The sequence below is a fragment of the Podarcis filfolensis genome (assembly GCF_964270895.1).
Source record: "Podarcis filfolensis genome assembly, chromosome: 4".
Classification (NCBI taxonomy): Eukaryota; Metazoa; Chordata; class Lepidosauria; order Squamata; family Lacertidae; genus Podarcis; species Podarcis filfolensis.
Genome location: NC_139607.1, coordinates 50,791,587 through 50,804,634, shown reverse-complemented (window position 1 = coordinate 50,804,634; position 13,048 = coordinate 50,791,587). Strand labels below are relative to the sequence as shown.

The 13,048-nt window shown below is 40.3% G+C and overlaps 2 protein-coding genes across 3 annotated transcripts in view; one reads left to right on the top strand and one right to left on the bottom strand.

The window, feature by feature from the left end:
- Window positions 1–13,048, bottom strand: part of BRWD1 (bromodomain and WD repeat domain containing 1) — a 47,941-nt gene that overhangs the window by 7,407 nt on the left and 27,486 nt on the right. For both annotated transcript variants that reach the window (XM_083608741.1, XM_083608742.1), the window contains exons 26-39: window positions 12,885–13,009; window positions 12,712–12,794; window positions 12,186–12,297; window positions 11,521–11,582; window positions 10,275–10,430; window positions 9,925–10,045; window positions 8,934–9,059; window positions 7,774–7,849; window positions 6,662–6,703; window positions 6,348–6,482; window positions 4,793–4,945; window positions 4,214–4,383; window positions 3,277–3,506; window positions 252–416 (exon numbers count right to left, since the gene is read on the bottom strand). In XM_083608741.1, coding sequence (XP_083464867.1) covers window positions 252–416; window positions 3,277–3,506; window positions 4,214–4,383; window positions 4,793–4,945; window positions 6,348–6,482; window positions 6,662–6,703; window positions 7,774–7,849; window positions 8,934–9,059; window positions 9,925–10,045; window positions 10,275–10,430; window positions 11,521–11,582; window positions 12,186–12,297; window positions 12,712–12,794; window positions 12,885–13,009 — 1,756 coding nt within the window. The remainder of the gene's footprint in view (window positions 1–251; window positions 417–3,276; window positions 3,507–4,213; window positions 4,384–4,792; window positions 4,946–6,347; window positions 6,483–6,661; window positions 6,704–7,773; window positions 7,850–8,933; window positions 9,060–9,924; window positions 10,046–10,274; window positions 10,431–11,520; window positions 11,583–12,185; window positions 12,298–12,711; window positions 12,795–12,884; window positions 13,010–13,048) is intronic.
- The window catches only part of B3GALT5 (beta-1,3-galactosyltransferase 5), a 132,287-nt gene continuing 121,891 nt past the window's right edge, over window positions 2,653–13,048 (top strand). The window contains exon 1 of the mRNA XM_083608810.1: window positions 2,653–2,676. The gene's annotated coding sequence lies outside the window, so the exon portion shown is untranslated. The remainder of the gene's footprint in view (window positions 2,677–13,048) is intronic.

Sequence of the window (13,048 nt, the reverse complement as noted above, 5' to 3'; positions counted from 1 at the left end):
GATTATTGCTTTTAATATTATTGTTTTTGATAATTAACGAACATTGTTTATGTGCTGGTTTTATATTTCTTTTATTTCTGTTGCCATTAAGATACCTTGAGGATCTCAATTGGGCCAATCTAAATTTCAAAAGTAAGATTTCAAAGTAGATTTCAAAACTAGATTTCAAAGTAAATTCACAACTATATATTTGAGAATAATGGAAGCAGTGACCCAACTTCTGCAATGAACATTAGCTGAATTACTCTTACCCATTTGCTTTTGCTGATAGACTCTGTTTCTAGTAACTCTGAAATCACTTCTTTTCCTGGATATTCCATTATGTACTATAGGGGATGAGATTTCTGCAGAACTTTCTTTGCTTTCCTCTGAACTACTTGAAGATGAAGCTGTTGTTGAGTGGTCCAGCTCACTTCCTGGAAAGGTAAATAATTGTATGCAAGTAAGACTTCAAAACAGATTTCCCCTTTTCTTCAAAGATATTTATTATTATTATTATTATTATTATTAGTAGTAGTAGTAGTAGTAGTAGTATACAGTCCTTCATTTGAAGATCAAAGCGCAGTTTACAACACAAAAATAGAAAATAAGAACACAAAGAAATAGCAAACCAATAACCCCACATCCACAAACACAAGTTACCGTATTTTTCGCCCTATAGGACGCACCGTCCCATAAGGCGCACCTAGTTTTTTGGGGGGGAAATAAAGGGAAAAAAATTATTTCCCCCCCAGGCGCGGGGCTGGGGAGGCCCGCCAGAGCTTCCCCCGACCCCAGCCCCCAAACAGGCAGCTCTCTGCAAGCCGTGGGAGCCCAGCGCTGGCTCCCGCTGCTTGCTGAGAGGTCCGCGAAGCGTGGACGCGCTGAGCTCAGCGCACGCAGGCTTCAGCATGCAGGCAACTCTCCGCAAGCAGCGGGAGCGCTCCCGCTGCTTGCGGAGCGGTCCGCGAAGCCTGGACGTGCTGTTGTCAGCGCACACAGGCTTCAACATGCAGGCAACTCTCCGCAAGCAGCGGGAGCGCTCCCGCCGCTTGTGGAGAGGTCCGCGAAGCCTGAATGCGCTAAGCTCAGCGCACGCAGGCTTCAGCATGCAGGCAACTCTCCGCAAGCAGCGGGAGCGCTCCCACTGCTTGCGGAGCGGTCCGCGAAGCCTGGACGTGCTGTTGTCAGCGCGCACAGGCTTCAACATGCAGGCAACTCTCCGCAAGCAGCGGGAGCGCTCCCGCCGCTTGTGGAGAGGTCCGCGAAGCCTGAATGCGCTAAGCTCAGCGCGCGCAGGCTTCAGCATGCAGGCAACTCTCCGCAAGCAGCGGGAGCGCTCCCGCTGCTTGCGGAGAGGTCCGTGAAGCCTGGGTTCGCCCCATAGGACGCACACACATTTCCCCTTCATTTTTGGAGGGGAAAAAGTGCGTCCTATAGGGCGAAAAATACGGTACAGGCCATAGATTGTTTAATCAGTCAAAGTGCCTGATTATAAAGAAAAGCTTTTGCGTAGCATCTAAAGATATGTACCGTATTTTTCGCTCGATAACACACACCTGACCATAACACGCACATAGTTTTTAGAGGAGGAAAACAAGAAAAAAAAATTCTGAATGAAACAGTGGATGTATCATTTTTGTGCTTCATGCTGCGGCCACAGACATGTGATTTGATGGTGAGTTTGGGGTAGCCCAATGCAAAGATCCTGAGGATCCATGTGGATCCATGCTTTGTAACCACGTTTTTGCACCATTGCAGCCCCAGGCAACAGTGGGTGCGTGATTTTTTTGGTGCAGGCTGTAGCCATGGACATGCTATGTGATCTGTTGGTGAATTTGGGGTGACCCAATGCAAAGATCCTGAGGATCCATGTGGATCCATGCTTTGTAACCACGTTTTTGTACCATTGCAGCCCCAGGCAACAGTGGGTGCGTGATTTTTTTGGTGCAGGCTGTAGCCATGGACATGCTATGTGATCTGATGGTGAATTTGGGGTGACCCAATGCAAAGATCCTGAGGATCCATGTGGATCCGTGCTTTGTAACCACGTTTTTGCACCTTTGCAGCCCCAGGCAACAGTGGGTGCGTGATTTTTTTGGTGCAGGCTGTAGCCATGGACATGCTATGTGATCTGATGGTGACTCAATGCAAAGATCCTGAGGATCCATGTGGATCCGTGATTGGAACCACGTTTTAAGTAGGGAGGGAAGGAAAAACATAGAAGCGACAAGGAGAGGGGTGTGCAGAGAAGCAGCTGGCTAAGAATGCAGGAGAGGGGTTTTACCGGAGGGAGGAAAGGAAGGCAAAAGTCCCCCCCCCACAAGCCAACCAGCTCTCTCTCCCCCCCCCCCCCAACCTGCATGTTGCCTTCGAGTCCCAGACGCACGGAGAGGAATTAGAAGGAAGGACGCTCTGCTTGCCTGGAGGGGAGGGGTTTTCTCTGCTCTTTGTTCAGTTTGAGCAAACACAGTAAGGAAACAGAAGCGGGTGGGCAGTAAGACCCTGAGGCAGAATGCAGGAAAGCAGCAGCTTCCTCCTTTCCTCCCTTCTCCGGACGATTTGATATTTGCCTGATTTTTGCCTTCACTCGCGCTTGTCAGCTCCAGGGACCACACATTCGCTCAATAACACGCACAGACATTTCCCCTTACTTTTTAGGAGAAAAAATCTGCGTGTAATAGAGGGAAAAATACGGTAATAAAGGCAGTAGATGAGCCCTGCTGGGTAGAGCATTCCACAAATGGGGAGCCACCGCAGAAAAGGTCCGTTCTCATGTTGCCACCCTCCAGACCTCTCGTGGAGGGGGCACATGAAGAAAGGCCTCAGATGATGATCACAGGGTTCAGTTCTAATGTCTAGGAACTGCAGATACGACAATGCGTTCAAACTGTTCCATATTACTCTTGGTATTCTTAAGTCAATCAAATTCTATTTTTCCGTTCTCAACATTCTCAAGCATCTCCCATCTGCTCAGCAACATGGCCAAAAGCTTGTGTCAAAAGACAAAGTACATTAAGAAATGCAGAAGAAGTATACATTTAAGAAATGTGAAGCTGCACTTCCACTTTACAGTTCACAAAAAGATGTACAGCATAAAAAATTAAAGTTTAATATGCCAAAGGTAAGAATACCTGGAAAATGACAGAATTTTGTATGGATGGTCTGATTACCTTAATATCATTAAGGTTATGTCTGCTTGAGTTGAGAGCAATTTTAAACCGCAAGACAAAGGGTGTATTTACAATTAGAGAGAAAAGTTTCTTTTAACCATTTCCCCACAAACTGATCACTCACCTGATGACAATGCAGAACTGTGTGCTACAGCTGTGCTCCTTGTTCGTGCATTTTTCCCAAATGATGAGGCGGAATCAGAAGATATGCCCGCAACACTGCGGCTGGAGGTGCCAGCATACATTTTATGGTTTGTAACACACGACTTTCTGCTTGAGGTATTTTGGTTAGAAGAATCTTCTGGCTCAGACTGAATTTTACCCTGAGATTTACACTGCTTCTGCTTTCCATTTCTTGACAAACAGGAGGAAAACAATATGCAGTCCATGAATATGGTTGCCTTTTATAAAATTAATTTTTATTTCAGTGGTACTTTTCCCCTCGTTAAAATGCTTCTTAACGAGTATTCAGTTAATTTTAATATGCAACACAATCAATGCAAAGTACTCAAACTGAAAGCCTCACCTATAACATAGCAATGTACATGTTCATTTTATCATATTTAAACCTTTTAACCAGTAGAATAGCAGCACTGCACTTTTGTCATATTTTTTAAAGTTTTAAATCCTTTAAATTCTGTTGGCATTTTATATTATTTTAATATGAAATTACCTTGAAAGCTCATTTTAGTAGAAATGTACCTCAACATAGTAGTAGTATGTCCCTCAACATATCAAACATGTGAGAAGCACTATACGCCATAATCCAGAGCAGATTTTGAGAGTATTCAGGGGAGGGGGGGGAGGAGGAGGTCAACTCCCATTGCACAACCTTTGAAAGTATCCAAAACTACACTGAAACTATGCTCCTTCCATCAGTCAAAAACCTCAAGTTAATCAGATGAACTGATTTACATGGTTTATCTAGCAGCACAAACCTATGCCTTTTTACTTCTCCTCTAAGATAAGGGTGCATTACAGGACTGAAATCTTCACATCTTAATCACATCCTCAAATAGCTTTTGCCAATGAAGAACACCCTCAGACTGAAGAAGATTTACCTGAGTGTTTTGGTAGATTGCTGTAATTTACTTCGACTTTGCAGCCTCCTATTGTGCCTCTGACTTCTCCGCAATCTTTCATTGTATTTTTGTCCAGTTCTGAAGTCAGAGATAATTCTCCTCATTTTTTCCTCAAGCAGTGCAGATAATCTCAATGTCATACTATATATCTAGATTGCAAAAGAAATAGGTTAGTTTTTATTTTTAAAAAAAGTTTAAGACACTTGCATTTGGTGATCCAATTGTAAAATTTTATTACTATTATTTTAAGAGTTTATAAACTGCTTAATACAAAATATTCAAGCAGTGAACAAAAATTATGAGAGATTTATGTACTAACTGTACTTTCTACTACACACAACACAGGACCATACACTTTAAAAAAATCTAGTTTAATGAAATATGTTCATTAAGGCAGAAATCCTATGCAAATTTACTTAGGAGTGCAGCCTTTAATTCAGAGACAGGATTTGCAATTATATAACATATGATAGGGTGATCAGTTTCTTTTTGGACACTTGTTTTCTTCCTTTCTCCCCCTTGATTTGACAAATTAGGTAAATGGCACAGAAACATTACCTTGGATCTTTTGTTTGGAGTGTATGCTTTAGCATTGCTAAATACTAATCTAATATCTTTGCAAAGTTCCATTGGAGTGTCATAGTTCCCAGCTTCTAATGTCTCCTTCACAGTCCCAAAGTCCATCGGTGTGTCTATAATTTCCCGGTAGTCCTAAATAAAGACATCCAAATAACTCCATTATTTAAGATGTGGTGAATGGGGTGAAGTTTCTTATACACAGATATGTAAACCTGAAATCCATTTAAAAGAAAACAAAACAGGAGCACACTTTGTGCTAAATGATCCCAGTGACTTTAACATACATTTTCCTAGGGACTGAAAAGAAACAACTATATTTGTCAACTTTGGCCAAGCATCTTGAACACAGATTTGGAAATTAATATTCCCTTTTTAACTATTTTAAGGATTTTTTTTTGCTTACATTTTACATTCATATCAACACAACAAAACATTATCTTTTGGAGGTTCTCAACCCTCAGACTCCCCCCCTCCCCGGTTTCCCATCATTACCTATTATCTTTTCTGCATCTTTATATCTTTATCTAATTTATTCATCTCCCTTATTACAAATTTTACCCTAACTATATCACCAGTGCTATTCTAGGCCTAGGACAAAAAGAATGGACTAATTTTGTAGAATATCTGAAGGAACACTGTAAACACTTAAAAACATTAGCGGGCCTAGACAGGCCTGGAAATTAATATTCCCAATGGGTTGAATCACATTCAGTGTTGACCCCATAGATTTTAGTGGGTCTACTTTTGATTATGATAAGGTTAAATCAGAGTAATTATGCTTTTTCCTGAATAAACCTGCCTGCCTAACATGACCTTCAACAGAGATCCTCTCATATGTCTCAACACACATCTTGTTTGGACCACACAGAGGGCCTTCCTAATGGCTGCACCCAAGCTATTAAGTTCCGTCCCTCTTGAGCTCATTCTAATGGCCTTCCACTAAAGTACTAAAATCTTCCTTTTTAGTAAGACTTTTGAGGTATGATTGTTTTAAATGAATTGTTTTAATGCTGTCTTTATTCTCTCTCAATTCATTTTGCTGGTTTAGTGTGGTTTTGCTTTGTGTTATAATTGTTTTAATTTTATTGTTAATCACCTTGATATATTGAAGCAAGCAGGATATATTTTAAATCAATAATCATCCAAAACTGACATTAATCATTGTCCATGAAATACTCAAGGCCTTCCAGTACTCAAAATAAATAAGATTGGGATTTCAAAGCCTGCTTATATGTTGAACACAAATTCTATTTTACTTTATTGTCACTGTTAACATAAAGCCAAATGGTAGTCACTATTCCACCTGACTGATCTGGAATTGGCTAGGTAGGACCACCTGCCACTTTAACAGTTAGAACCCTGGAAACAGTTCTGCAACTATTTGACATTGGAGTGTGTGGGTTTTCTCATCCTAAGCTACTCAAGAAAACTCTTTCCCATTTCTTTCATAGTAATAGGAAATAACACTGGGTGCTGGAAATGCAATATGAAATGAACGTCAATGATATTGACGATGATAATGATATGAACTTACAGGATATTGATCCAAGTCAACAGGTTGTCTAAATGGCTCAGAATCTTCACACTGGAAAATTAGATTAACAAGGTCCATACATTGCTTCTTCCAAGTGTTTTCATCATAGCTGAGTCTCCTCTTCAAGCCCCGACTCTTTAAAACAGAAACACAGTATTTCTAAATGTAGCATGGAAGAATTGACTGCCAAACCTTTAGGATAGACTGGGACACAGGATTTAGAATTCATCTGTATAATGTAGGAGTATTACGGAAAAATCCTGCTACTATCTCACAGATTGGGCAAAGGTTGTTGTCAAGGTAAACAGACTTACTCTTCTCGAAGGTGCTCTGGGAACATCGGTCTCTTCATCATCCTACAAAACAGACCAGAAATGTTCATCAAGAGCAGGGGTCAGCAACCTTTTTCAGCCATGGCCGGTCCACCATCCCTCAGACCATGTGGTGGGCTAGACTATTTTTTGGGGGGGTGGGGTGGGGTGGAAATGAACGAATTCCTATGCCCCACATATAACCCAGAGATGCATGTTAAATAAAAGGACACATTCTACTCATGTAAAAACACCAGACAGGCCCCACAAATAACCCAGAGATGCATTTTAAATAAAAGGACACATTCTACCCATGTAAAAACATGCTGATTCCTGGACCGTCCACAGGCCGGATTGAGAAGGCGATTGGGCCAGATCCAGCCATGGGCCTTAGGTTGCCTACCCCTGATCTAGAGTGTTCCTTCTAATACTGATTCAGATGTTTTTTGCTCCTGTGCTTTTCTATCCAAAACTACTCACCATCAGACTCTGGAGGTTGCCAGAATATAAACAAATCTTTACAAAACACCACCACCACCTAAGAGGGAACTCCCTCAAGTCTTTGTGGGGAAAACCTAAGGCAAGGCAAGGGAGGCAGAAACCCCAATGATGACCCCATGACCACAGAATGTTAATTGATGGGGGTGGGGGGCAGGATACAGCATAGATAAAAAAGGATAGAAAACCACATTGTTTAGATAGGACACTTTCAGGTTCATACTGAGAATTTATATCCCCAGATACAGAAGTGAGAACTGCTCATACAATATTTTAATGTAGCTGGATTGGACATCAGCAGATCCACATACTCATTCCTTCCCATCCCACAAAAATGCTATCCAACTATTGTGGGGAAGCAGTTGAATAGAAGTAACTGAAATAGAACTCTACACAGCAATATTTTGTTAGAAAGCTCCACTCAAGGGTTTGGGGTCTTAGGTTGTCATTTAGAGAAAATGTGCCAGACACCACCCTGCTGTTCAATGAACTTACAAGTTTGAGCCTACTCTACTATTATTAATAGGGTGAAGGGAAAGGGCAGGGCTTAATAAAATAGCACTGAAGCGGGAAGAGCTAGTAGTTATCTAGGCAGGGTAAAAATAAGGTTTTATTACCAGATAATCAGGATCAATGCTGTCCCCATTGTTAGTTGCAATGCACAACTCAAAAATATCTGTACAATCTGGATTCCTGGAAAATAAAAATGTAATGTTACAATAGGTTGTATCTTGTTCTGTTGCCTTCACTTGTGGAAATTTCTTTAATGCCCTTAGAGGCTTCTTGAATGAAAAACAGGGTGATTTTAGCAGATTTCCCTTTCTGTGTGCAGTCCCCTGTACACACTCATGAATCTACTTCAGAGGGTTCAGGGACTCTTTGAAATAGTGTAGGAAGTGGCAAAGGATCTACAAAAGAATAGAATGTTGCTCAGTTACTGTGAAAGGGCCTTTTCTGGTAGATAACACAGCAACCACTGCTGGGTTCATGTTGTTCTAGGAGTCCTCACAGAAAACCTCTGATTTATTTTAAAGATGACTACTCCTTCCCTCTCACAGTCTTCTCAGTTTCTGTTCTGGCCAAGCCCCAAAGATCTTCTCAGTTAATATACCTCTACAATTGGACCACAGCACCAGAAAAATAGGTACTGTTATTTGTCTTATATTTGTGTTTCAGACCTGTGTAGCCCCAGTGAGCAAATGACTACAGGCTGCAGCATGGCTGTATGATGTTGTCTGTCAGAAAAGCCCCCTTCATGGTGACCAACGTTCCATTTTCATGGCAAACTAGCCACACAGCCACAGCTGGGACCTACCAGAAGATAGAAAATGAAAAGGAAGAAAGATACCATAAAGAGAAAAAGCAATGGAAAGAGAATGACAAAAGAAGAATGAAGCAATTAACACACACAATAGACAGAGAAGGAGTGAGCCCAGCTGGCAGGAAAATGAAGCTGAGAAGATGGCAAGAGAGAAAAGAGGAACATTCAAAATAATCAGAGGTTTCCTGATTGGGCTGCTAAAGCAACTTGAATCCCAAAATGGCTGTGTGGCTAATTCACCAGGAAAAGGGGAGAATTTGAAAAAAGCAAAGCAAAAAAATTTGTTTCCCTTCCTCTTTTTGTTTACAGAAGGCAAGAGCCTTCTGTGAATACTGTATCTATTCTGAACATTGACATGTAAACCACGGTCATAAGCAATGACCAGAAGTAAGACAATTCTGATTACCTTTTAAGCAACAAAAAACCAAAAACATTTCATCCTGAAATATTGCTTACCTAATGAATTCTAAGAGTTGATCTGTGATTTTCTGAGCAGATTTAGCAATAGTGCTGTTGGGCACATTGAAGGTCCGAGCATTGCTCTCAAGACATCTTACTTCCCAAATCAATGCAGAAAGCCTCCTATGTTTAATAGTAAACAGATTAGTTTTAATCAGGAGAAAAATATCATATAACAACTAAATCTGGAAATGTTCAGTCACTAAAACTGGAAATGTTTAAGTAGAAAAAATATTGCTTTTCATTTATCATGGAGTTTTAACAAGCTACTGTCCTATTCTTACTGAATCCAGACATACTCCATGTTCATGTCAGTAGTATAGTAATTTCTTTGACAATGATCATTTCATGCAAAAGTGCATCAGTGTCATTCACACTTCAAACTTTTAAACTTCCTGAAGGTATTATTTCCCATTTCCATCACCACCTACCCTGTGCTTACTTTTATCAGTTACATAGTCTGTATCCACTATTTCTTGATAGTACAACTGTGACCCTATCTTCACTCAAGCCACCAGAAAACCCCTCCCATGTACAGCTTATTTCTCACTGTGCTAGAAAGGAAAGATCCAGTCAGGCATCTGTTTTTAGGTAACCTGCATCTTACGCAATCACAGCTTTGCATGGGTGGGTAGGGAATGAATGAATGAATGAATGAATGGAAGGGAAACCCACACTCCATGTTTCCCCTTCCTCACCTATCCCACACAATTCTGTGATTGCAGGCTTACCTGGCTTTAGGAAGGCGGAGCAAGGGTTCTTGCAGAGTCCTAGAGCACTTGCAGCTAAACCAAAAGTCTGCCATATTTTAAGGGTAGTAAACATCCAATTCCTGTTTGAAGTTATAATGTTGCCTCACCTGAACTGTACCTCAGCAAAGGAGCGTACCAAGGATTTCCAAAATATGCAATATTACATGTGGCTTAACTTTTCAGCAATTTTATAAGACAGATATGCTATCACCCTTCTAGTGCAGTCTCAGACCAACCTGTAAAACCTGTTGACAAGTCGCATTCTGATAGTCCAAAGGTCTGTTGGATAAGCTATTACTGTACTGTACTTTGGATACCTATTCAGATCAACTGGGCCAGCAAATGCTGCTGAAATATCTGTAATAAATAAATAACAACAACAGTTGAAGCATCTGAAGTAATGTATTCAATTTACATACATCACGGATTTACATACAGTCCTTCAGAAATTAAAAACAGATTAAGCAACCTTTTAGAAAGCTTGTCAGACAGGAACACAGCCTGAGTATTTGCAGTATGAATCCAAAGTTTTTAATCTACTACACAAACATGATGGGGAAAAGGTACCAGATTTCTAGATACATACCTAGTCTCAAAAGCTGATCAATTCCACAGATAATCCGTTCACATTCTTCACTCTGGGATTTCCCCTGCCATTCTCCCTTTTGAGGTTTGTATAATAATTTTGCCATCTCTTCAGCAGTCACAGAAACACTAGCTCCCAGTTCCACAGGCTGATCAACTAGTTATTTTCAAGCAATACAGGAGACATCAGGCGAACAAAACAAAACGCAGTAAGTTCATTAAATTACACTTCTTATGATATAAACTTTTAAAGTCAGAGGTAGCCAGGCACGTGACAATAATGTAAGTTTGATTTCTGTTCACTGAATATCCAGGTTCAGATCTATCAACATCAATTCCCTTAAAAGAGGTGTCCAAATTAGATCTGGAGTTCTGTAAATACTTCAATGGGTCCTTTGTTTTAAGACTAGGTACAGTATAGGGGCAACAGCTAAAATGTAAGCTGCCCACTTGCTTAAAGGGCAAGGCAACACATCAGTGTCCAATTATCTGATACTTAGTTAAGTAAAATAAGGTAAAACCAGGGCTTGGTTGCTCCAAAACTCTAGCAAAGGCATGTCCAAAGTCTGTTTCGGGGGCCTAATCTGGACCGCTGATCGAATTAATTCGGCCCCCGTGGCATTATATGTCCTGGGGTAAAATCCTTTAAAAAGTTCAGGAACTTCAATCCTAAAAAAAGCTCAACAACTACTTCATCAAATCTGGCCATCTTTGAAAAAAGTTTGGGCACCCCTCCTCTAGACTATGTATAATAAATCTGGCTATTGAAACAAAACCTGCTTAACTGCTAAATAATTGCAAAGCATAACTACTGGTGGAGCTCCATCTTGAGCAAATATGCCAATCTTTAGTTTAGACAGGAAATCTTCCTGCCTGTAGATCGGAGGATAAGCACACATGCTGACAAGTAGTGATCCTTCACAAAATCTACTAGCCAGATCTAGTGAGAATATACCTGCAAGCACAGCAAACTCATGTACACATTTGTTTTCAGGCTCATCACTGCATAACTTTGTGGATTACCCTCTCTCAGGGACAAAAAGGCCCGCAAGTGTCTGGTGCGTCCATGAATCTCAATCACTGGTTTCTGAAAAACTAGCAATGCCCAACCCTCACATCTATGTTCCCCGAAGGGTAGTAGCAGAAGAACAAAAGCCCACAAGCCCACAATTGTTTATTGACCTCCTAACCCATTTATTGTCTGTCTGTTCAACCAGAAAAAATGACATCATCTGATTTTTGTATACCATTGTCTGGAATAGGCTCCATGTCCCATGGGCTAAGTCTTTCAGTTTCACCATTGTCCCATCTATTTAAAAAAATAAGCAAAAATAAAATAAATTTTAAAGATATGTAAAGGTATTTTCAAACAGAAATAATCCCCAGTAATGATCAGACTTGATGTTATATTTTAAGGTAAAAGATTTTAGGAAACTTGCTCATGGTGAAAGAATTACAGAAAGGGAACAACAAAATATATTTAAAATTCCTCGTTTATGTTGCTCTGCACCCTCCCACTCTTAACTTCAGAGAGTCACAATCCTTTTCTCTTACATGCTCCATACAAACATCAGTGCAGATGCACTAGTGGGAGCACTGGGTGAGCTCTGCTGATATACGTGCACAGCCCCAACCTCCAAGTCCTTCTCCCTCTTAATAAGTGACAGTGACACTGCTGTGGGAAGCTGGCGTTGTGGCCTGCCTCTGCATCTACATTCTTGCTCAATGCAAAAGCCAAAGAAGAAAAGGAAAAGGTAAACGTAAGAGTTCATTTTCCTCCTCCTCTTTAGGTTCATTATAAACACTGACACGCCTTCGAAAGGTTACTAACAGTAGTTAAGGTACGAATGCTCTTTTGTTTTTAAGGCAACCTTCAATATCAAACTCAAGTAACCATGCTAAAAACACATACTTAACACTGTAACACTGAAAAGGGCTGTCAGGGTATTGTGGCTGATATGGCTCTTGGCTCAGGACTGTTCCAAACCACCAGGCATCATCAATAATTGAACGAAAGCGATCATCTGTAGGAAAGACATGAGATGCTATACAGTTCTTCTGCATTAACTTTTTAAAATACTAGTCTAGGATTGCACATGCAATGTATGACTATTAAAATACTGTGTTTCATTCACTATACAAATGGTCAATCACAACACAATAAGACAGTCACATGATCCAACACAGGTTTAATCTGTAGACTATCAACGTTATCTATAACAGTTCTTGAATTCAAACACTGCTGCAAGGTTTGAAAAATCATTGATCCTGTAACATTAAAATTTGATTCCTATCAGTTATAAAGAAATAACTTACAATCATAACAACAAACCACCCCATGATTCAGCTAGCGAATCGTTCTAAATTGTCTTTCATTTTTTCCTAGTTTCAATGCTTGGTGGCACATGGGTACGGCAGTATTACAAAAATAGACTTACTAGGTTGCCAGTTCCTTTGTCGTGCTTCATCATGGAACTGACTTAACACAAGGAAGTCAATAACATCTGGCATATCATGGTATCTAGGAGAAAAAATTAAAACTCAGTCTTCAAATGTATACAGACTGTCTGCATTATGCAATTTTTTTAAAAAAAGGGAAAAAAATACATACTTGAGTGAAAATGATTTGTCTAGAAGCTGTCCTGTAATATGATCCATAAGAGTAAGCTTAAGGCAGCATAGTGTAGGAGGCCCAACTTCATAATGTATCCCAACAATTTTTACCAATTCTTGTTCCTAACAGATGGACATATAATAAAGAATCCCATTAATAAT